At 37.1% G+C, this 25,956-nt stretch overlaps 1 protein-coding gene across 4 annotated transcripts in view; it reads left to right on the forward strand.

Moving 5' to 3' along the window:
• SPIDR (scaffold protein involved in DNA repair) overlaps positions 1-25,956 on the forward strand; it is a 575,751-nt gene that overhangs the window by 17,768 nt on the left and 532,027 nt on the right. For 3 of the 4 annotated variants that reach the window (XM_081070676.1, XM_081070677.1, XM_081070678.1), the window contains exons 2-3: positions 24,177-24,332; positions 24,946-25,012. The exons of the other annotated variant lie outside the window; for it this stretch is intronic. In XM_081070676.1, coding sequence (XP_080926802.1) covers positions 24,177-24,332; positions 24,946-25,012 — 223 coding nt within the window. The remainder of the gene's footprint in view (positions 1-24,176; positions 24,333-24,945; positions 25,013-25,956) is intronic. 4 annotated transcript variants of the gene reach the window in all.

The following is a 25,956-nucleotide window of genomic DNA, read 5'->3' on the forward strand; positions in this document are numbered from 1 at the left end:
GAATAGCTGTAGGAAATTAGTCTAGGTTGTTTGAACAGTTTAGGTGTTTGAAAAATACCAAAATCAGGTAATTATTTGACTGTAAGTTTAAGTATAATTTCATATTTCAGGCATTTACTACTTAGACTGTAGTAATCTTTAATTTGAAAATATATGATGGTTGTACAAAATATGTCAACCTTTTTTTTTCTGATGACAGAGAAATGAATTTATATTGATACATGATTCAAGACCTTTTTGACTGAACATTTATATGCTGGTTACAGGCTCTTTCCTGACACTTTTCAATGAATGGAAAAGACAATTGAGATAGTATAGACACAGACCTCCTTAAATGGAGCAGTGATTTAGGTAGCCTCTAAACCTATTTAGCATATATTGAAATTATTTATTTAGCAGTTAATAGATAAACCAGCAAGTTCTAGAAGCTGGTGCTTTTAGAACTTGTCACATGTAGAAAATAAGTTATAAAGAAGTCCTGGATTTTGAGGGATAGAAGACATACTTATAAAAATAACATTCTGTATCGTAACAGTGGAAGTAACATTGGAAGGTAGTATGTGACTAATTTCTAAAAGAATGGTTCAAGGAGCATCACTGAGGGCGATAATAGTACAGAGGTGTTCATGAAAAAGGTAATCCTTTTTTTTTTTTTTTTTTTCTTGATTTTTTTTTTTTGTTGTTGTTACTTTTTTTTTTTTTTTTTTTTTTTGGCCTTTTGTGTGTGTGTGTGTGTGTATGTGTGTGTTGAGAGCCCACTGGCCCATGTGGGAATCGAACCGGCAGCCTTCGGAGTTAGGAGCATGGAGCTCTAACCGCCTGCGCCACCGGGCCGGCCCGAAAAAGGTAATCCTTGAGCTGAATTCTGAGGGGTCCATCGGGTTAGATTGAAGCAAGTTAAAAAGGCAGCCTGGCAGAAAACAAGATATGAGCAAAGTTGTCATGAACTTTATAGGCAGTTTTCAAAAATTTCATTATATCTTCTGAAAATTCAATTTACTTATATACTCTTTCATCTCAATTTGTTCTACTCTTTATTTCCTATTTATTTACTTCTACGATCCCCACATCAGGAAGGCGGTGCTTTTTAAATTGGCATTGGAGACCAACAATTACTGACCAACCTGGGAGAAAGATAAGAAGGCAAGTACGCTAGTCATGGGGCTGCAGCTCCTGGAATAGTGACTTTGAAATAAACTCTCCGTTTTCACTTAGACTTTCATTTAATTCCCTTCTATTCCTTAACCTCTCTGAGAAGACATAGAGTTGTAATCATTAAGCTTTTTTTCTTTTCAGATTTGAGATATTAAAATAGGTCATTATATTAAACGTACTTTTTTTTTTTTTAAACATGTAGAGAAGAGTATATTTATTTATTTATTTTTGTTGCTGAGAGCCCACTGGCCCATGTGGGAATCGAACCGGCAGCCTTCGGAGTTAGGAGCATGGAGCTCTAACAGCCTGCGCCACCGGGCCGGCCCCAAAAATAGGTCATTATATTAAAACAATATTTTTATGAATCACAAAATATGAAAATGTAAGCATCTTTATAAAATATGTCTAAAGTACATTCCCATTTACATTCGCATTCTCCTGCATATTAATCCACTTTTCTTTTGCCTTCCATAATTGTGGTTTATTATACTATTATTACCTAGTATTGTTACTAGTATCGATTTAATCTTGACAGTGATCTTTAGTTAAATATATTTATTATCCCCATTTTACAGATACAGAAACTGGGTCTTGATAAGGTAAATAACTTGGCCAGTGTTAATGTGGCCTACCAGTAGAATAGCTGTGACTTAGACCAGCTCAGCCTAACAACACAACCTGAAGATGTGGTCTGAAAGGATTTTGTGCTGCTTGTGAAATTTCTTGATGTGTCCATGCTCTTGGAGGATAATAAATCAGGATATCTGGAAGTAGGACTATTCTGAAAAATCCAGGACCTACAGGTAGCTGTTGCCAAAGTACATTTCTTCCTTTGTGCGGGTCCAAGCCAGTTTTCTCCAAGAAACATTCCCTCGTTCATATCTATTTTTGATCCCATTAGCCCAATCTTGGCCTACTTCTTTCTCTACTCTAATGCATATCTTTAGAAGCCAAGGTCATCAGAGATGGAAACCATCTTTAGCTGTATACCTTTACAGTGCTCAGTGAATCACTTCAGTTTGGGACAAACATTTGCTGAATGCCATAGTTCAACTCTTTCAGTAGCTGGTGATTGAAGCCTACCTAAACCTGGACAGACACAGATTGATGGGTAGGCAAGGATTGATGGGTAGACAAGCAGTGCACAGCAGCTGGGCACCTAGATTACTCAGGCACCTGCCTTGTAACCTTGTAACTCATGCCTCTTCTCACTTTCTCAAGTTTCTCCATATGGTATGGTATGGGACAAGGCTCCTGGCTGCTTTGGGGTCACATTCTTGATGAAGTTGGGAAAAAGAGAATCTTTTCTAGTAGCTCCAGTTAGAAAACTCCTGGAGAAGGTCTCTGACTAATGCAGGTTGGATCCTATGGCATCTCTGGACCACTCACTGTGGCCAAACTGATGTCCTGTGACTGAACTTGGCTAGTTTGGGTGCCTAAAACTGAGGGTGGGGGTGTGTTTTGTCACTAGAAAATGAAAGGTAGAAGGGTGAGAAGGCTGGGTAGGCAGTGAAGCTATCACCATAAGCGCCTGAGTAAACCCTGTGGATAGAGAAATATACATGATTTCTAGCAGTGTAAAGAGCTGTGATGGAGGTATTGTTTATCACAATAAACGGATAAAATGGAAATGAGGTATGCAGAATTTCCCCTTAAGCTTATACTTACTGTCTAATTGACTTTAGATGTCATCAGCATCTGAACTAATTTAAAATTTGGTGACAGGTGTGGTAATATTCAGGTAACTTACATATTCATTAAACAGTCATTTAATGAGTACCTAGTATGTGGGGAGTATTATGCGCTTAGGGGATGAGATGAATTAGTCATACGACTCCCCTTGTTCTTATTCTCGTGTAAGCTCTTACTTTAGTGGGAGATCTCTTATTCAGGAGCTCTTATATGGTAGAAGGAGTAATGGGAAGGAAACAGGATGGCTTCACGGAAGGAGGGGTTTAAGTGAAGGCATTGAGGAATATTTCATGGAAGAGATGAGTATTTGTCTGTGGCAGAGTAGGAGAGACCAAAGGGAGTGGAGAGGTGATATCTGGCAAAGAGTGCCATGAGCGCAGGTATGGTGGTGGATATGTATACAGGCTGTGGCGGCAGCGGCAAGTATGGAGTGGAGCAGATTGGCTGGGGGAATGTAGGAGAAGACTGAAAAGTGAGGTTGAAGGCAAGGCTTGTAGGTGTGTGAACTTGAGCTCAGGCTCCCATGTCATCAGATTTGTGGGTCTGTGTCACCATTGCCTAAGCTGCTGGAGGGCAGGATCTTTATTGCTCATCTTGTATCCCTGTGGCCTGGCAGAGTGTCTTCATGTAGCGAACACTCAATATATGTTTACTGACTGACTGAAGATGAAAACATTAGAATTCTGTCATTTATATTAAATTAGAGAATCTAATCCCTAAAGAATATGAGCATGAATGAAATACAGAGAAGCGAAAGGCAACCCAAATATGACCAAAGCAGTGAGTGACAGGCTTGAGAAAAGTTTTATTGCCGGAGAGAAGGAAAGGGCACTGAAAACACAAGTGGCCAGATACTTGATAGAAGAAGCTCTGAGCCTCACAGTGCTTGCTGACTGACTTAGTTAAAATATCTGTTCCTCAGACTTGAGGGCCACTCAGTCATCATCTCTCCCTAATGTATAATAGATGAATTCTTGGATGGTAAAGTGTTCACATTCTTTAAGCATATGATTTGAGTTATTAGGATTTCTTCAGATACCCCAAAAAACTTCTCTTTTGCATTCAGTGAGACATCTGATTTGTCCTCCAAATGTATTACATGATACACAAAACAATATTTAGAAATTTTTACTTCTTTCCAAGGGGAGTAGCCCAAAGCAGTATAGTGGCATGCATTTAGTTTTATATAGAGAGTAAAGTTTAAAAATGAATGAATAAAATACATAAGCATGGTATACCTAAAGAAAAGAAAAAATTGAGCAGAGCAGCAATAAGAAGGAAAAATGGTCAGTAAGGTGCTGATGTGGATAGTAAAGCAATGAAGCAGAGTTTAATTTTTTTTGTGTTGCAACTACTTCGATTGCTTCCTTCTAAATTTTGCTTCATTCAAAGTATAGTCAATCCTCATTATTCACAGATTCTGTATTTACACATTTTTCTACTTGCCCAAATTTATTTCTAATTTCCAAATGAATACTTGTGGTGCTTTTACAGTCCTTTGCATGAATTATAGAGCAGGAAAAAAAATCGAGTTGCCCGGCATGCATGTTTCCAGCTGAGGTTGAACAAGGTGACTCTCTGCTTGCTTATTCCTGCTCTTATACTGTAAACAAGTGTCCTTTCTTGGTTTATTTAGAGCCATGTTTTTCACATTTTTTGTGCTTTATGTTGGTGATTACACTGTTTAAAATCGCCCCAAGCATAGTGCTGAAGTACTGTCTAGTGTCCCTAAGTGCAGGACAGCTGTGATGTGCTTTAAGGAAATAGCTCCTGTGTTAGATAAGCTTCGTTCAGGCATGAGTTAGAGTGCTGTTGGCCATGAGTTCCAATGTTAAGGATACCAGGGGTGCCAAAAAAATGTCTACACATGACTTGTATTCATCTTTTGTTATCGGTATATATTGAGTATTACAATTTTAATACAGTTTTTTCCTTTCTTTAAATGTGTATTCATTGTTTGGCACCCTATGTATATATTAAATAAGGTGTCTTTAAACAGAAGCACACGTAAAATTAGATTATATATTGACTAGAACCAACTGTATTTTCCTTAGGAACACTGGTTCAGTATTTGCTAGTTCATTGTAGGGAGTTTACAGAACATTAACTGCTGACAATAGTGAGAAGTAGTGTAATAACAATTGATTATTTCTCTGCTTTTCTTCTTCCTGGGGTCAAGTTGGGCTTATTTATGAGGTGTGGTCTAAAAATACGGTGAATGTTTAAATAAAAAAAATTAACAGTAAAAGACACATTGCCAGTAATCCCCCTCAAAATACTCTCCCTCGTTTCGAACACAGTTATCCCGTCATTCTTCCTATTTTCTGAAGCAGTTATGCAAGTCTTCTTTTGGGAGTGTCTTTAGTTGTCCTGTTGTGCCTGCCTCTATGTCCTGAATTATTTTGACTTTGGGGAAGAGCCAGAAATTGCATGGTGTCAGATACGGTTAATAAGGTGGATGAGGACACACCGTAATGTTTTGATTTGACAGAAATTGCCATACAAGAAGCGATGTGTGACATGGAGTTTTTCCGTTGTGATCACAAAGTTGGATGAATGCTGCTGCCGAGTGCCATCCAAAGGAAAGGCAGGTGCATTGAACTTTAGTAACAGTGTGTGACAAGTTTCAGCTTGTTCAGTGCAGTCAGTCCAGTGTGAGCTATGGTTGAGAGAAAGTGTGTTTTAAAGTGTGCCGTAAATTGCCCTCCATCATGACAATGCTTGATGGTCACACATCGCTTTTGGTATATGGCAATTTCTGTCAAATAAAAACATTATGGTGTGTCCTCATCCACCTCATTCACTGGATCTGGCACCATGAGATTTTTGGCTCTTCCCAAAAGTAAAAATGATTCAGGACATTGAGGCAGCCACAACAGTGCAACTAAAGACACTCCTGAGAGAGGACTTCTAGAACTGCTTCAGAAAGTGGCAAGAATGGTGGAATAAGTGTGTTCGAAGCGAGGGAGAGTATTTTGAGGGAGATTAATGGCAATGTGTCTTATTGTAAAATATTTTTTTGTTGTTTAAACATTCACCATACTTTTGATCACACCTCTTAGTTATTTTGTCTGTTTCTTTCTTTTATGGGGGTAACTTTTATTTTAACAAAATTTCAAAATTGCAGTAAAGTTGCAAGAATTGTATAATGAAGTTCCTAGCAGTAGAACTATAAGTGGATGGAATAGTGTGGCACCCATGCCCTGAAATAAAACAATTCATGTTTCCCAGGAACTTCAGAATGTGACCTTATTTGGAAATAGGGTCTTTGCAGATGTAATTGGTTAAGATGAAGTCATAGTGCATTAGGGTGGGCCAATGACTTTTATCCTCACTAGAAGATGAGAGGATACACAGAGATACGGGAGAGAATGCCACATGAAGATGGAGCTAGAGATTGGAGTGATACAGCTACAAACCAAGTAATGCCAAGGGTTGCTGGGAGAAAGAGACAAGGAAAGGTTCTTTCCTAGATCCTCCAGAGGGCATATACCTTCAATTTGTACTTCTAGCATCCAGAACTGTGAGACTATTTTGTTGTTTTATACCACTGAGTTTGTGGTAATTATTACGGCAACCTTAGGACACTATACAACCCTTTATTTCTATTCACCAATTTATTATTACCTGCATCTCTCTTTGTCTCTCTTTTCCTTTTTTTTCTCTGTCTCCTTCCTTCTGCATGTATATCTTATTTTTTTCTGAACTGGTTTAGAATAATTGGGAGATAGTGCACCTTTACTCCTAAATAATTATTTCCTAGAATAAGACATTTTCTTACATAAGCATAAATACAAAATAGGAAATTAAAAATTGATACAATACTATTATCTAATCAACAGTTCATATTCAAATTTTATCAGCTGCCTAAAAATGACCTGTTTTTCCTGGTCCAAATTCCAAGTCAGGTTTATACATGTTATTTCTTTTTCATGCCTTTGGTCTTCTGTTAATCCGGGAACAGTTACTCAGATGTTTTTTTGTGTTTCTTGACCATGTCATTGTTGAGATGTACCTGCCAGTTATTTTGGCCTTGTCTGATTATTTTATCCTGTTAAGGTTTAGGTTATGTGTTTTTAGTAGAAATACCAGAGTTGTCTTGTGTTCTTCTCAGTGCCCCATATCAAGAGACACTAGATATTGGTTTACCTCAACACTGATCATTCAATTAAGAGGATGTCTGAGAGGTTTCTCCACTGTAAAGTTACTATTTTGCCCTTTGAAGTTGATAAGTTATTTGTGGAGAGATGCTTTGTGACCATGTAAATATCCTCTTCATTATCAAATTTTCACCCACTAATTTCAGCACTCATTGATGATTTTCTAAATCCATCACTTGTTTGTTTATGTCTATATAGACTCATGTTCTTTTTTCAGTAAGTTATAACCTTTCACTGTCATTTATTTGATACTGGAATGTCCCACATCTGGCCAATGAGAAGCCCCTTTATGCAGACACATGTGTCTTTCAGATACGTTATCATTATTCCTTGAGCACTTTCGTACTGTCTGGTTCAAGGTATTTCAGGCTCATCTTGTACTTCTCTATTCCATCGTTGGTATCATTCATTTCTTTAAAGAACCCAACTAGGCTCATTTAATGTGTTAAAGTGGTATATAGCTATAAAGAGACCAAATGATATTTTCCACTTTCTTTACTGTTCCAGATACCGTGTTTTCCTGAAAATAAGACGTAGCTGGACCATTAGATCTAATGCGTCTTTTGGAGCAAAAATTAATATATAAGACCCGGCCTTATTTTAAATTATATTAAATTATATTAAAATAAGACCAGGTATAATATAATATAACACTGGGTATAATATAATATAATGTAATGTAATATAATATAACAATATAATACCGGGTATTATATTAATATTAATTTTTGCTCCAAAAGTTGCATTAGAGCTGATGGTCCTGCTAGGTCTTATTTTCAGAGAAACACGGTAGCTACTGTTCCACTGAGCTTCTTCAGAGTTCTCAGGGGAAACTGTACAATAATGGAGGGTATACACACTCTTGAGGATTGATGCTTCTTGTAGTCCTGCCCCAATAATAGGGATTTCTACATACAGTGTTTCCCCGAAAATAAGACCTAACCGGAAAATAAGCCTTAGCATGATTTTTCAGGATGACATCCCTTGAACATAAGCCCTAATGTGTCTTTTGGAGGAAAAATTAATATAAGACCTGGTCTTATTTTCGGAGAAACATGGTAGGAGGAACATCCTTAGAGCTGTTACGTGTTAAAATACTCTCTATATTATGACTGAATTTTTTTTTTTTTTAAGATTTTATTGGGGAAGGGGAATAGGACTTTATTGGGGAACAGTGTGTACTTCCAGGCCTTTTTTCCAAGTCAAGTTGTTGTCCTTTCAATCTTAGTTGTGGAGGGTGCCATTCAGCTTCAAGTTGTTGTCCTTTCAGTCTTAGTTGTAGAGGGCGCAGCTCAGCTCCAGGTCCCGTTGCCGTTTTCTAGTTGCAGGGGGCGCAGCCCACCATCCCTTGTGGGAGTAGAACCGGCAGCCTTGTGGTTGAGAGGACGCATTCCAACCAACCGAGCCATCTGGGAGGCAGCTCAGCTCAAGGTGCCGTTTTCAATCTTAGTTGCAGGGGGCAGAGCCCACCATCCCTTGCGGGACGGGAGTCGTTGAACCGGCAATCTTGTCGTTTAGAGCCCACTGGCCCTTGTGGGAATCGAACCAGCAGCCTTGGGAGTTAGGAGCATGGAACTCTAACCACTTGAGCCACCTGAATTTGTTTTTATGAATCTGTTCCCTTCTTCCTAGTTAAGTTTTAATGGTGTGTTTTAAACAACGTTTTATTTTTTTAAATTATAGTGGTATTGACGAAGGGTTTTATTAAATTCATTGGGGTGACATTGGTTTGTAAACTTATATAGGTTTCAAGCGTACATTTCTGTAATACATCATCTGTACATTGCATTGTTTGTTCACCACCCAGAGTCAGTTCTCCTTCTATCACCATATATTTGACTCCCTATACCTTCTTCTACCATCCCTCCTCCCACCTTGCCCTCTGGTAACCACTAAGCTCTTGTCTGTGTCTATTGAGTTTTTGTCTTTCTTTGTCTTGTTCATTTATTGCTTTCAGTTTTATATTGCACACATGAGTGAAATCATATGGTTCTTGACTTTTTCTGTCTGGCTTATTTCATTTATTATGATAATTTCAAGATCCATTCATGTCGCAAATAGCAGTATTTCATCTTTTCTTATAACTGAGTAGTATTCCATTGTATGTGTGTACCACATCTTCTTTATCCAGTTGGCTATTGAAGGACAGACACTTCAGTTGTTTCCATGTATTGGCCACCATGAATTATGCTGCAGTGAGCATAGGGGTACATAAATCTTTATGGATAAATGTTTTCAGATTTATTTGGGTAGATATCCAGAAGAGGGATTGCTGGATCGTATGGTAATTCTATTTTTTTTTTTTTGATCCAATCTGCTACTCTGTGCCTTTTTATTGGTGAGTTCAGTCCATTTACATTTAGGGTGATTATTGATATGTGAGGATTTCCTGTCATTCTATCTTTAGTTTTCTGGTAAGTTTGTGTCTCCATTGTTTCTTTGCCTTTTTGTTGTTGTCTATTATTTCTGTGTGGTGGTATTCTATGATGTTTCCCTCTGTTTCTTCTTTTACTACAGTATATATTTCAGTTCTGGATTTTTTTTTTGAGTGGTAACCCTTAAGATTATGTAAAAGAAAGTTTGATATTTACAGTATTCCATTTTCTACAGCACGCTTACTTTCTCTATTCCCATATTCCAGTTCAGGCCTTTACTCTCCCCCTTTTTATGTTTTGGTTGCCACAAGTTGTCCCTGTTGATGGTGGTCGAATAGCCTCCGTTAGTATTTCTTGTAGTGCAGGTTGTGTATTACAAAATTCCCTCAGCTTCTGGATGTCTGGAAAGGTCTTTATTCCTCCTTGATATCTAAAGGAGATCTTTGCTGGATATATTATTTTTGGCTCATAATTTCTCTCTTTCAATAGTTTGAATATTTGGTTCCATTTCCTCCTACCTTGTAGAGTTTCTGCTGAGAAATCTTATGATAATCTAATGGGCTTTCCTTTGCAAGTTACCGTCTTCTTTTCCCTGGCTGCCTTGAGGATTCTTTCTTTGTCATTGATTTTAGAAAGCTTCAATACAGTGTGCCTTGGTTAAGGCCTGTTGGGATTGAGGTAATTAGGTATTCTATTTGCTTCTTGGATTCGAGGTTCCAGTTCTTTCCACAGTTTGGGAAGTTCTCATCGACGATTTGTTTGAATATATTCTCTGTTCCCTTCTCTCTTTCTTCTCCTTCTGGTATGCCCATTATTCTCATATTGCTCTTTCTGATGGAGTCAGAAAGTTCTTGTAGAGTTCTTTCATTTCTTTTAAGTCTCAAGTCTCTTTTTTCTTCCATCTGTGTAATTTCCAGGTTTCTATCTTCGATGTCACTGATTCTTTCCTCCATCTGGTCAACTCTACTACCTAAGCTGGTTATTTCATTCTTAATTTCTTCTATTGAGTTCTTAATCTCCAGAAATTCCATTTGGTTCTTTTTTAAAATTTCAATCTCTTTCGTAAAATGCTCATGTTGTTCTTTGATTGCGTTTCTGAGTTCATTAAATTGCCTTTCTGTGTTTTCTTGCGTCTCTTTGAGGTTTTTCAGAACTGCAGTCTTGAATTCTCTATCATTTAAGTCACATATTTCCATATCTTTAAGTTCCTTTTCTGGAGACTTTTCACTTTCTTTCTGAGTTGTCTTGTTGCCTTGGTTATTCATGGCAATTACTGATTTATTATTTCTCTTCCTAGACATCTACAGGAGTGGCTTCTTCAACAGGTTGATAGGAAGAGGTCTTTCTTTTGTTTTTCAATACTTGTTGGAAGAATGTTTTGTTTTCTCTCTGACTGCAGCCTTTTTTTTTCTCTCTGACACAGTAGTACTATATTTTCTCTGCACTTTTCCAGCTTCTCACACAATGGGGGGATTCCCTGGGTCATAAGGCACCACGTCCCTGTGGGGGTGCGGAGAGCTTTTAAAATTCCAAAGCTCTTTCTGCACCCGATTCAGAGCCCATTTGTTTCAGCAGTTCTGTTTACTCCTGCAGGGATCCGCCCAGATAGGTGGGGCCAGGGGCGGGGTGAGTTGTGAGAGGTGGCCCAGAGCAATGGCAGTGACCACCACCACAACCGGTCCTGCTTCCACAGCTCCCTCCCCTTTGCCGGAACTAGTTGGGCTACGAATCTGTTTCTGCAGTCCACAGTTCTCAGAACAGCAAAAATCCTGTCCTTTTGATCTGACACTGCTACTTTATCGCTTCTAGCACCAGGCAGGTGGGGGTGGGGCGAGCTCTGGGAGGGTAGGGAGGGGCGGCTAGTCTCAGTGCCTAAGGCTTCCATTCTCTGCTGGGCAGTGAGGGCTTAAACGAGTTTTCAGCCTTCTTCCCTCAGTCTTTGGTCCGAGGTGTCTGCTGTGAGCGTTGGGTTCAGCTGTGTTATATGCTGCCCATCAGCCCTGTGGGCCGTAAGCGGAGTCCTAGCAGTCCAAGTTCTTCCCTTTCCCACAGCTGCAGTAATTCCGGGATGCAGTGAGCTTGGAACACTGAGCTAGGTTTGCGTCCTGTGCCTTCCTGGCTCCGTCCCCGCACTTCTCCATTCCCTCCTCCCCCGACCGCGAGATTCGCCCACCTGGAGGTGAATTCAGTAGTGGACCTCTTTGTCTTGCCTGTCTGCTGTGCAGGGAGTCCTTTGTGGAGTTATTGTTGTCCGATTAGTTGTAAATTCCGGGAGAGCTTTACAGAGGCTCATCTCACGCTGCCATTTTGATCCGGTCCTATGGTAATTCTATTCTTAATTTTTTGAGGAACCTTCATACTGTTTTCCATAGCGGTTCTACCAATTTACATTTCCACCAGCAGTGTATGAGGGTTCCTTTTTCTCTACAGCTTCTCCAACACATTTTATTACTTCTCTTGTTGATAATAGCTATTCTAGCAGGTGTGAGGTGGTATCCATTGTGGTTTTGATTTGTATTTTCTTAATAGCTAGTGAAGTTGAACATTTTTTCATATATATGTCGGCCGTTTGTATGTCTTCTTGGGAGAAATGTTTGTTCAGGTCCTGTGCCCAATTTTTAATTGGATTTTGTTGTTGTTGAGTTGTATGAGTTCTTTATATATTTTCGATATTAGCCCTTATTGGAGGTGTAGTTTTCAAATATCGTCTCCCATTCGGTTGGTTGCCTCTTTGTTTTGTTGATGGTTTCTTTTCCTGTGCAGAAGCTTTTTATTTTGAGATTGTCTTATTCATTTATTTTTGCTTTTACATCCCTTGCCTTTCAGGTCAAATTAATAAAATCCTCTCTGAACCCAAAGTCCCTAAGTTTAGTACGTATGCTTTCTTCTATGAACTTTTTTTTTTTGGGTCTATGTTTAGATCTGTGATCCATGGTGAGTTGGTGACAGATAGCAGTCTAGTGTCATTCTTATGCATGTGGCTTTCCAATTTTCCCAACACCATTCATTGAAGAGGTTTTCTTTTCTTCATTTTATTTTTTTAAATCTCTTTTGTTGAAAATTATCTGTCTGTGTACAATGTGTGATCACAAAATATGGTGAATGTTTAAATAAAAAACTTTGTAACAGTAAAAGACACACTGCCATTAATCCCCCTCAAATTACTTCCCCTTGCTTCCAACACATTTATCCCATTGTTCTTGCCACTTTCTGAAGCAGTTCTGGAAGTCCTCTTTCGTTTCTTTAGTTGCGCTGTTGTGGCTGCTTTGATGTCATGAATCGATTCAAAACGTTTCCTTTTCATGGTCATTTTGACTTTGGAGAAGAGCCAGAAGTCACATGATGCCAGATCTGGTGAAGAAGGTGGATGAGGACACGCTGTAATGTTTTTATTTGAAATTGCTCTGCCAAAAGCGATGTGTGACATGGAACATTGTCATGATGGAGGTTAAACTATTATCCCTTTTCTCAGGCTGTTTTCTATGCACATCATTTCTTAAATGCTCTAGTAAGCCCTTATAGTATTCCAAGTTCACCATAATGTTCCTGGGTACAAACTCAGCTCGCACAATTCCATGAAGATCAAAAAACACAAATTAACATCTCCTGGATGGTAAATCTTGATTAATGCACATTTTTTTTTTTTTTTTGCACAAGGAGAAGTGGGTGATTTCCATTGAGAACTGTAAACTTCAGTCACAAAATCATAACCCTAGACCCAAGTTTCATCTCCCGTGATGACATGTCTTAAAAAGCTGGGATCTGAAGTGGCATCATCGCTGAACTCCAACGAAATTGGCAAACGCTGTTCCTTTTTTTCAGCAGTCAAAATCCATGGAACAAATTTCACACTCACTCGCCTCATGTTCATATCTGTTGTTAAAACAGAACCATAAGAGATATTCCGATCCTCAGAAATTTCCCTAATAGTCACCTCTTTGATCAAATCATTTGGCTGGCTTTTTCAATATTCTCTTGATTTTGAAGGATGTCCCAGTCTCCTCTCATCTTCAGTCGATTCACAAGTATTACAAAATCGCTCAAACCACTTGTAAAGCATCTTCATGGTCACTGCAGCATCACCATAAACTAATTTTAATATTTTGTGTGTTTCTCTAGTACTTTTTTGCAGTTTGAAATGAAATGTCTTGTTAATGCTTTATGATCCATAATTTACAGCACAATTTGAAACACACCTGTCACAACTGTAGCTAACACCTGACTGCACCAAAAAAATTGGAACTTGTCACGTATTGTTAACTAAGATTCAACACGCTGCTTCCGGTATTGAATTTCCCTGCCTTTCTATTGGATGGCACTCAGCAGTGGGATTCACTGCATTTTCTTTTTTTTTTTATCATACCTCGTATATGTGTGTTTATTTCTGGGTTCTCAATTCTATTTCATTGGTCTGTGTGTATGTTTTTCTGCCAGCACCATACTGTTTTGATTATTGTCAGTCTGTAGTGTAAATTGAAATCAGGGAGCTTAATACCTCCAGCCTTGTATGTTTTTCTGAGCTTTGGCTATTCAGAGTCTTTTGTGATTCCATACAAATAGGATGATTTTATTTCTTTAAAAAATGCGATTTGGATTTTGATGGGAATTGCATTAAATCTGTATATTGCTTTGGGTAATATGGCCATTTCAACTATGTTGATTTTTGTAATACACGAATATGGGATATCTTTCCATTTCGTTGTGTCTTCAATTTCTTTTAAAAATGTCTTACAGTTTTCACTGTATATGTCCTTCACATCCTTTGTTAAGTTTATTCTTAGGTATTTTATTCTTTCTGTTGCAATTGCAAAAGGAATTGATTTTTCATTTCCCTCCTCCCCCCCGAAGTTTCATTGTTAGTATATAGGAATGTAATGGATTTTTGTATATAGATTTTGTATCCTGCAACTTTAGTGTATTTGTTTCTAAATTGTTTTGGAGGAATCTTTAGGGTATTCTATATAAAAAAATCATGTCGTCTGCAAAAATGTGACAATTTAACTTTCATTCCCAATTTGAATGACTTTTTCTCTTTCTCTTGCCTGTTTCCTCTGGCTAGGACTTCCAGTACTATGTTGCATAACAGTGGTGATGGGGCATCCCTGTCTTGTTCTTGATCTTAGAGAAAAAGCTTTCAGTTTTTCACCATTAAATATGATACTAGCTGAGTGTCATATATGGCCTTTATCATGTTGAAGTACTTCTATACCCATTTTATTAATTGTTTTAATCACAAATGGATGTAATATCTCATCAGATTTTTTTTAATTAAATTTATTGGGGTGACAATTGTTACTAAATTTACTTAGATTTCAGGTGTACAGTTCTGTTTTACATCATCTATAAATCCCATTGTGTGTTCACTACCCAGAGTCAATTCTCCTTTCATCACCATATATTTGATCCCCCTTACCCTCATCACCCACCCCCCACCCCCTTACCCTGTGGTAACCACTAAATTATTGTCTGTGTCTATGAGTTTTTCGTTCTCATTTGTTTGTCTTGTTCCTTTGTTGTATTTGGTTTATATACCACATATCAGTGAAATCATAGGGTTCTCTGCTTTTTCTGTCTGACTTATTTCACTTAGCATTATACTCTCAAGATCCATCCATGTTGTCACAAATGCTCCTATATCATCTTTCCTTAATGCCGAATAGTATTCCATTGTGTATATGTACCACAACTTCTTTATCCATTCATCTATTGAAGGACATTTTGGTTGTTTCCATGTCTTGGCCACCGTAAACAAAGCTGCAATGAACATTGGAGTACATGTGTCTCTATAGAGAAATGCTTTCAGATTTTTTTGGAGAACCCAGGAGAGCGATTGCTGGGTCGTATGGTAATTCTATTCGTAATTTCTTGAGGAACCTCCACACTGCCTTCCATAACGGCTGCAGCAGTCTGCATTCCCACCAAGAGTGTATGAGAGTTCCTTTTTCTCCACAGCCTCTCCAACACTTGTTACTATTTGTCTTGTTGATGAAAGCAAATCTGACGGGGGTGAGGTGATATCTCATTGTGGTTTTCATTTGCATTTCTCTGATGATTAGCGATGTTGAGCATTTTTTCATATGTCTATTTGCCATTTGTATATCCTCTTTGGAGAAATGTCTCTTCAGGTCCTCTGTCCATTTTTCAATTGGGTTGTTTGTTTTCTTGTTGTTGAGTTTCATGAGTTCCTTGTATAATTTGGATATTAGCCCCTTATCAGAGGCACTGTTTGCGAAAATCTTCTCCCATTCAGTTGGTTGCCTCATTATTTTGTCAATAGTTTCTTTTGCTGTGCAGAAGCTTTACAGTTTCATATAATCCCATTCGTTTATTTTAGTTTTTACTTCCATTGCCTTTGGAATCAAATTCATAAAATGCTCTTTGAACCCAAGGTCCATAAGTTTAGTACCTATGTTTTCTTCAATGCAGTTTATTGTGTCAGGTCTTATGCTTAAGTCTTTGATCCATTTTGAATTAATTTTGGTACATAGTGACAGATAGCAGTTCATTTTCATTCTTTTGCACGCGGCTATCCAATTCTGCCAGCACCATTTATTGAAGAGGCTGTCTTTCCTCCATTGTATGCTTTTAGCTTCTTTGTCAAAAATAGTCTGTCCATATTTATGTGGTTTTATTTCTGGGTTCTCAATTCTATTCCATTGGTCTATGTGTCTGTTTTTCCACCAAGTTTTGATTATTGTAGCCCTGTAGTACAAGCAAAAATCAGGGAGTGTGATACCTCCAGTATTGTTCTTTTTTTTCAGTATTGCTTTGGCTATTCGGAGACTTTTGTGGTTCCAAACAAATCTGATGATTTTTTGTTCTATTTCTTTAAAAAATGCCATTGGGATTTTGATGGGGATTGCATTAAATCTGTATATGGCTTTGGGTAATATGGCCATTTTAACTATGTTGATTCTTCCAATCCATGAGCACGGACTGTCTTTCCATTTCTTTGTGTGTTCTTCAATTTCTTTCAAAAATGTCTTATAGTTTTTATTTATTTATTTATTTATTTTTTATTTTTAATTTTTATTAGTTTCAGGTGTACAAGACAAGGTAATACTTAGACGTTCATCATTTATATCCCTCACACTGTGAACCCCCCACCCCCATCCATTATCCCTCCGACCTCACACGTAGCCATCACATTATATACATAAAATTATAGTTGGCATTCATTAATGTTTAGCTTTTGGTGTACAATGCTATGATCAGGCATCCACATTATCTCTGAGGTGGTCTCCCAAATAGGACGCATGTCCATCGGATACCTAACAAAATCTTTACAACATTATTGAATAAGTTCCCCAAATTAATTTTCAGAAAACCCTGAGGCCATCTTGTGGTTACCAGCTGCATCCTAATCCCTTCACCTTTCCCCTTATCCCCACCTTCCCCCCGCCCCCGCCCCTCTAACACTCTCGGTTTTTTCTTTGTGTCCTCAAAACTGTCTCTGATTAGTTCATTCACATATTCTTTTCTTTAGATTCTGCATATAAGTGAGATCATATGGTACTTGTCTTTCTCTTTCTGACTTATTTCACTTAACATAATGTTCTCTAGATCCATCCATGTTTTTGCAAATGATAAGATTTCTTTCTTTGTGGCTGCGTAATACTCCATTGTATAAATGTACCACAGCTTCTTAATCTAGTCATCGACCGATGGGCATTTCGGTTGTTTCCATATCTTGGCTATTGTGTAAAGTGCTGCAATAAATGTAGGAGTGCATACTGATTTTTTAATTGGAGTTTTGGATTTCACCGGGTAGATGTCTAGGAGTGGAAGTACTGGATCATAGGGTAGTTCCATTTTCAGATTCCTGAGATACCTCCATACTGTTTTCCATAGTGGCTGCACTAATCTGCAATCCCACCAACAGTGCACTAGCGTTCCTTTTTTTCCACATCCGCGCCAGCATTTGTTGTTTGTTGATTTATTGATGATAGCCATTTTGACTGGAGTGATGTGGTATCTCATTGTTGTTTTTATTTGCATTTCTCTGATGGTTAGTGAGGTTGAGCATTTCTTCATATGTCTGCTTGCCTTCTGTATGTCCTTTTTAGAAAAGTTTCTCCTCAGGTCCTCTGCCCATTTTTTAATTGGGTTGTTTGTTTTTTTGGAGTTGAGTTGAGTAAGTTTTTTATAGATTTGTGATATTAATTCCTTATCAGATATATCATTGGAAAATATCTTTTCCCATTCAGTAGGATCCCTTTTTGTTTTATTGATGGTTTCCTTTGCTGTGAAAAAACTTTTTAGATGATGTAATCCCACATGTTTATTTTTTCTCTTACTTCCCTCGCGCGAGGGGATATATCAGTGAAAATCTTACTCTGGGTAATGTTCATGAAGTTTCTTTCTATATTTTCTTCTAGATATTTTATGGTTTCAGATCTTACATTTAAGTATTTAAGCCATTTTGAATTTATTTTTGTATATGGTGTAAGGAGGTGGTCCAGCTTCATTTCTTACAGTTTTCAGCATATAAATCATTCACATCATTGGTTAAGTTTATTCCTTGGTATTTTATTCTTTCTGCTGCAATTGCAAAACTGATTGTTTTTTCTATTTCTTTTTCTGACATTTCATCGTTGGTATATAGGAAAGCAATGGACTTTTGTACGTTGATTTTATAGCCAGAAACTTTACTGTATTCATTGATTGTTTCTAATAGCTTTTTGGTGGAGTCTTTAGGGTTTTCTATATATAGCATCATGTCATCTGCAAAGAGTGACAATTTAACTTCTTCATTCCCAATTTTGATGCCTTTAATTTTTTTCTCTTGCCTGATGGCTCTGGCAAGGACTTCCAACACTATGTTGAAAGTAGAGGTGATAGGGGACAACCTTGTCGTGTTCCTGAACATAGAGCAAAGGGCTTCAGCTTTTCACCATTAATTATGAGATTAGCTGAGGGTTTGTCGTATATGGCCTTTATTATGTTGAGGTATTTTCCTTCTATACCAATTTTATTAAGTGTTTTAATCATAAATGGATGTTGTATCTTATCAAATGCTTTTTCTGCATCAATTGATAGAATCACATGATTTTTGTCCTTTATTTTGTTTATGTGATGTATGACATTCATGGATTTGCGAATGTTGAACCATCCTTGTGCCCCGGGGATGAACCCCACTTGTTCATGATGGATAATGTTTTTAATGCATTGTTGTATTCGATTTGCTAGAATTTTGTTTAGGATTTTAGCATCTCTATTCATCACAGATATAGGTCTGTAGTTTTCTTTTTTGTGTTGTCCTTACCAAGTTTTGGTATCAAGGTAATGTTGGCCTCATAAAATGATTTAGGAAGTACTGACTCTTCTTCAATTTTTTGGAAGAGTTTGAGCAGGATTGGTATTAGATCCTGTTTGAAGGTTTGGTAGAATTCACTAGTGAAGCCATCTGGTACAGGACTTTTGATTTTGGGAAGGTTTTTGATGATATTCAATTTTTTTACTGGTGATCAGCCTGTTTAGATTTTCTAGTTCTTCATGATTCAGCCTTGGAAGGCTATATGTTTCTAAGAATTTGTCCATTTCTTCTAGGTTATTGAATTTGGTGGCATATAGTCCTTCATAGTATTCTTGGATAATCCTTTGTATTTCTGTGGTGTCCGTGATAACTTCCCCTTTCTCATTTCTGATTTTGTTAATTAGTGTCTTGTCTCTTTTTATCTTAGTTACTCTAGCCAAGGGTTTGTCAATTGTGTTAATTTTTTCAAAGAACCAGCTCTTTGTTACATTAATTTTTTCAATTAAGTTCTCATTGACAATTGTCTCAAAGACAATTATTATTATTGTCTTTTTGTTCTCTATTTCATTGAGCTCTGTTCTGATTTTTGCTATTTCCTTTCCTCTGCTGGCGTTGGGTTTCACTTGTTCTTTTTTTTCTAGTTCTTGGAGGTGTAACATGAGGTTATTTATTGGGGATATTTCTTGTTTCTTGAGATAGGCCTGTAAAGATATAAATTTCCCTCTTAAAACTGCTTTCGCGGCATCCCAAAAATTTTGGTAGGATGTATTTTCATTGTCATTTGTTTCTATGTATCTTTTGATCTCTCCTCTAATTTCTTCTTTGACCCAGTCGTTCTTTAAAAGTATGTTGTTTAATTTCCATGTATTTGTGTTTTTTCTTGCTTTCTTTTTGCAGTTGATATCCAATTTCAAAGCCTTGTGATCAGAGAATGTGCTTGGTATGATTTCAATCTTCTTAAATTTGCTGAGGCTGATTTTGTGTCCCAATATGTGGTCTATCCTTGAGAATGTTCCATGTACACTAGAAAAGAATGTATAGTCTGATGTTTTAGGATGAAGTGCTCTATATATGTCAATTATGTCCAATTCATCTAATGTGTCATTTAGGGCTGCGATTTCGTTATTTATCTTCTGTTTGGATGATCTATCCATAGCTGTCAATGATGTATTTAAGTCCCCTAGTATAATTGTGTTTTGGTCAATTTCTCCCTTTAGTTCTGTTAGTAGTTGCTTGGTATATATCGGTGCTCCCTGATTGGGGGCATAAATATTGATGACTGTTATGTCTTCTTGTTGTATAGTCCCCTTTACCATTATGAAATGTCCATCTTTGTCTCTTGTTATCTTTTTCACCCTGAAGTCTGTTTCATCGGAAATCATTATGGCTACACCTGATTTTTTCTGGGTACCATTTGCTTGGAGTGTCAATTTCCACCCTTTCACTTTGAGTCTATGCTTGTCCTTGTAGCTGAGATGTGTCTCTTGTAGGCAGCATATGGTTGGGTTTAGTTTTTTGATCCAATATGCTACTCTGTGTCTCTTTATTGGTGAGTTCAGTCCATTTACATTTAGGGTGATTATTGATATGTGAGGATTTCCTGTCATTCTGTCTTTAGTTTTCTGGTAAGGATGTGTCTCCATTGTTTCTTTGCCTTTTTGTTGTTGTCTGTTATTTCTGTGTGGTGGTATTCTATGATGTTTCCCTCTGTTTCTTCTTTTATTACAGTATATATTTCAATTCTGGATGTTTTTTGAGTGGTTACCCTTGAGTTTATGTAAAAGAAAGTTTTATATTTAGAGTATTCCATTTTCTTCAGCACGCTTACTTTCTCTATTCCCATATTCCAGTTCAGGCCTTTACTCTCCCCCTTTTTATGTTTTGGTTGCCACAAGTTGTCCCTGTTGATGGTGGTCGAATAGCCTCCGTTAGTATTTCTTGTAGTGCAGTTCGTGTATTACAAAATTCCCTCAGCTTCTGGATGTCTGGAAAGGTCTTTATTCCTCCTTGATATCTAAAGGAGATCTTTGCTGGATATATTATTTTTGGCTCATAATTTCTCTCTTTCAATAGTTTGAATATTTGGTTCCATTCCCTCCTACCTTGTAGAGTTTCTGCTGAGAAATCTTATGATAATCTAATGGGCTTTCCTTTGCAAGTTACCGTCTTCTTTTCCCTGGCTGCCTTGAGGATTCTTTCTTTGTCATTGATTTTAGAAAGCTTCAATACAGTGTGCCTTGGTTAAGGCCTGTTGGGATTGAGGTAATTAGGTATTCTATTTGCTTCTTGGATTCGAGGTTCCAGTTCTTTCCACAGTTTGGGAAGTTCTCATCGACGATTTGTTTGAATATATTCTCTGTTCCCTTCTCTCTTTCTTCTCCTTCTGGTATGCCCATTATTCTCATATTGCTCTTTCTGATGGAGTCAGAAAGTTTTTGTAGAGTTATTTCATTTCTTTTAAGTCGCAAGTCTCTTCTTCTTCCATCTGTGTAAATTCCAGGTTTCTATCTTCGATGTCACTGATTCTTTCCTCTATCTGGTCAAGTCTACTACGTAAGCTGAATATTTTATTGTTAATTTCTTCTATTGAGTTCTTAATCTCTGGAAAATCTATTTGGTTCTTTTTCAAAATTTCAATCTCTTTTGTAAAATGCTCATGGTGTTCTTTAATTGTGTTTCTGAGTTCATTAAACTGCCTTTCTGTGTTTTCTTGCATCTTGTTCAGTTTTTTCAGAATTGCAATCTTGAATTCTCTGTCATTTAAATCACATATTTCCATATCTCTAAGTTCCTTTTCTGGAGACATTTCACTTTCTTTCTGAGCTATCTTGTTGCCTTGGTTATTCATTGCAATCACTGATTTACTATTTCTCTTCCTAGACATCTACAGGAGTGGCTTTTGCAACAGGTTGATAGGTATGCGAAGAGCTTTTGAAGTTCCAAAGCTCTTTCTGCACCAGATTCAGAGCCTGTATGTTTCAGCAGTTCTGTTTACTCCTGCAGGAATCAGCCCAAGCACTCCCTAGAGTGGTGGGGGGAGAGGTGGAAGAAAGGGGAAACAAAACAAAACAAAAAACTTATGAAATGAGTACATATCTGTTTTAGACATTTGTCAAAACAAAACAAAACAAAACAAAGCAAGCTTGGAGAAAATATGTCAGTTATCACTGTTGATGGATACAAACTCCATGGCTCACATTTTTTTCGTTTGAGTATCTTAACTGTTGTTCTATGTCCTGGCATAAAGCGTTGCTGTCAACATTTGATAATGTAATTTTTATTCACTTGTAAGTCATTTTTGTTTTTTTGTAGAAGTTCAAAGAATTTTTTAAAATCTGATCCCTAAGATATGTCTTGTTTTGATTACTTCTGTGTTGATATACTCACGTACACGGTGTGCTTCAATGTATAGTTTTAATTTCAGGAAAGTGTTTTTGGAACTGTACTTTTTAGTATTCTTTCAATCTGATTGCTTTGGTTTTCTTCTTTACGGATTCCTATTATCTGTATGTTGGATTATGAGAGTGAATGGATGACTATATTTCTCTTGAATCCTTTTACTTGTTTGTCATGGGAGGGTAAACTTAAAATTTTTTCTTCATTATCTTCTGTTTCTCTTGAGGTATTATTTGTGATATGTACTTGTTCTTGTGTTCCTTCTAATTTAGTCCTTTTTTTCTGAGGTAATTTTTTTAATGGATGATTTCTGCTCATGATTTTATTGACATTAGGAGTATTGACCACAAGGCTAGGAGTAAAATATTCATCCTGCTTTACCACTAACTAGCCAGTAACTTAATATAATGAAGCCTCGACAAGTTTCTAAATGTCAAGGCATCTCAGGTTTCATTCATTTTTATCCTCTTTTAGGATTACACTAAGGAAGCTGTAAAAAATGTGAGTGTTCTATTCAAATGCAAAATCATTATTATCGTAATTAACAAATATTCAAAGATAGGCACTAAGCCATTAAGCACATTAAATACATTCCTATACAGATTAAATACACTTCCTATACAGATTATTAAAGTGTGTAGGGAAGTACATAGTGATTGTTCATTCTACTTTTTAAGTTTTGTCAGATCATTTCTGAGTTTTGATAATCTGAATGCCTAGCCTTGTTTGAAATACAGTAAGTCCTCACTTAACATTGTCAATATGTTTTTAAAAACTGCAACTTTAAGCAAAATGACGTATAATAAAACCAGTTTGACCAGAGGCTAACAGGAGTTATATAAACAAAAGTTAAGTAGGTAGCATGTTTCTGGTCACAAAAACATCATCAAACTTATAAATAATGACTGAAAGCACTTCTGATATTAAATATTGAAATAATATGAGCTATACATAACATTTAAGAAAGGTTAATAAAAAGAAGTGGGATAATTATTTTTGAACTCACTTATTTCTGTTCAGGTTGGCCAGAGTCTATTCCTGAAGCTCAGAGCACGAGGCAGGAATCCACCCCAGGTAGCACACGCTTCCGTTACAGAGCAAACTCACACCCACCTGCACTCATCAACACTGGGGCAATTGAGACACACCAGTCACCTCACTTGTATATCTTTGGGATGTGGGAGGATACTGGAGCATCCCAAGAAAACCGACACAGATAAGGGGAGAACATGCAACAATTGCCCTGTCTAGGAATCAGTTTTTATTCTCTCATCAATATTATAACGAAATGACATTTGAACCAAATGAGGTTATTCGAAGACCTGTTGTGGTAGGTTACAGTTTTTTCAGTTTTATGGGCATGTCTTTTGTGTGCTTTCTTTGTGTATTAGGATATTATCCTGTTCCTTTTTTCCCCCTAATAATAACTTAGTATGAAATTTGGCTTTAATCCCTTTCTGTTGCTTATTTTTATGTTACAGTTTTTCTGAAATTTTAGAAGGCAGAATTGAAGATAGCTTTTATAACTTGTGTTGTTTCCTTGTAGTTTGCAAAAATATGGCCACTTATTTATTTGTTATGCTCCTGTCTACTACTCCGTTTGGACATCTCTTTGTTTCGCTTCTATCATCTCTGTGTTGCAGAGCAGGTTCCACTCCCTATTGTCTCTCCTCAGTATTGGGGCTTGTCTGGGAAGGTAGTGCTGGCTGACTGGTTTTTGAGTGTCCTAGACTGCCCACACCCCTTTGGTTGTTGGATGGAGCCCTTTTTCTCACCCCTTTACAAATACCATTCTCTGATCGCCTATTCCACTTCCTACTGACCACCAGATGTCTGTGTGCTCGGGTCCTCCTTTGTTCCCTTGCTCCTCTCAGCTTGTTGCCTTTCAGATATGACACCATGAATGAGTTTGGAAGGTTGATTGTTTATCCTCACCCATTTGTATTTTGGACTTTGACTAGCTGTAAGTGTTGCCTGCGCACTTTATGTTTTGCTATCTCATTACTCTTTCTTTATGTGGGGATTCAGAGACATTAAAAACCTATGCCTTTATCATTACGTGGGTTTCCATATTGTTGTCAACTTAATGTATTTTCAATTAAGTTGCTTTCTTTTTTTTTCCTTTGAAAATCATCTCTACAGAGAAAAAGAAATTGGGATATAGGATACTCATCCTTTCCAAGAGAACATTCACGGCAGTTCAGAACAGCAGGTCTCAGGACAGTGGGGACAGCTGCTTCCCTCTCTGAATCATGGCTCAGGTGTGAAGAAGGATTTCAGGATACTTCTGGGACTCCGGTAAAACTAGTTGTAAAATTATTTTCCCTTAGTGCCAAAGGACAAATCCTAGATTCCTGAGTGTTCAGGCCACTGTAATTATATATTTTTTGGAATTTCTTTCAAGACACTGTCATTGGCACTTTACCTTTTTTCCCTCATCCTTGAATTTCTTTAATAATTGTGGCACGTTAGTATTCACCTCTTTATGCCATGCAGAACCTTTGTACTTCTTTGTTTGTAAATGAAGGATACATATTGGAGCATTTTTAGAAGAGCGTTGAACCTTCTATTCTTTACAAGAAGTATATTTATGAAATGCTTATATATTCAGAATCTTTTGACAATGAAATAGTCTGGTTAATTTTTGTATATGGTAACTTTGAAATACTTACAATACAAAGGAATGCTATTATAAACTGAATGTTGGACAGCTTTCTGTTTAGATTCAGGAAAATACAATTATAAGTATAGGAGGAGAACATGCTTGGGGAATAATTGGTAAATAAAAATAAAGGAAAACAGAGATGAATATATTAAGGTTAGTTTAAGGTTTTGAATATTTTACAAAGCATTGTTGGTTTTTAGCCCTTGTCACATAAATTACTATGTTATTGTTATTCTCTGCCTACAGTTATTAATAGCTGAAAAGAAGACTTTTACAGAAAAGGACGTTGAATTACTTGCTAGACCCAAGAAAGGTAATATTTTGTTGATTTCTTGACAGCAAATGTATAAGGCTAATATATCCTTCTGTGGTTTATTTGCTTTGTTTTAAAAAGTTATTTACATAGTTTGGATAGACTATACATGGTTGAAAAACATCAAAACAATGTAAAAACGTATTTTTTGAGAAATCTCTCATCTTTATCACCATCTACTCCATTTTTCCTGCTTCCTATAGGTAATTACTAAAGTTTTTTTGTGTGTTCTCCCTGGGTTCACTGTTATCAACAGTCCAGTAGGTTGGCTCAGGCTCATAACTCCAGGGTTTTAAAGAATACTCGATTTGAGAAATAAAGTTATGACCTATGATATAAGGGCTGTACTACTTCAGGCAATGAAATTCTAACCTAGGGAATTAGGGGAGGCTTTCATTTACAAATAGTAGGAAACCATATTAGAGTATTTGAAGAAACGGGGTTGAATGTATCTTCTGAAACAAGAAGTCTAGGAGCCAGGCTTGTTATGAGTTCTGTAGAGTTAGTGTGGGGTGTTTTCTTGTGGTTCTAAGATGGAAGCTGAATTCTCTAGGCCCAATTCTTGGGAAGACTGTAGGGTCTGAGGATTTTCTCTAAGTGAACTTTTCCTTTGGGAAGGAATTCCCTCACCAGGACCTCTAGTTTTGGCTAGAACCTGTTATATAGGGTCATCTCCACTAAAGAGACTTTAGTGAAATTAAAGATTTTTAAACATGTAAGAGGTGTAATCAAACAATATAGTAAACGTTTAAATAAAAAAAATTTTTACAGTGAAAGACACTGTAATTGCCATTAATTGCCATTAATCCTCCTCAAAATATTCCCCCTCAGAATATTCCCCCTCACTTTGAACACACTTATCCCATCATTCTTGCCACTTTCTGAAGCAGTTCTGGAAGTCCTCTTTCGTGAGTGTATTTAGTTGTGTTGTCATGGCTGCCTTG

The sequence above is a fragment of the Rhinolophus hipposideros genome (assembly GCF_964194185.1).
Source record: "Rhinolophus hipposideros genome assembly, chromosome: 13".
NCBI classification, from domain to species: domain Eukaryota; kingdom Metazoa; phylum Chordata; class Mammalia; order Chiroptera; family Rhinolophidae; genus Rhinolophus; species Rhinolophus hipposideros.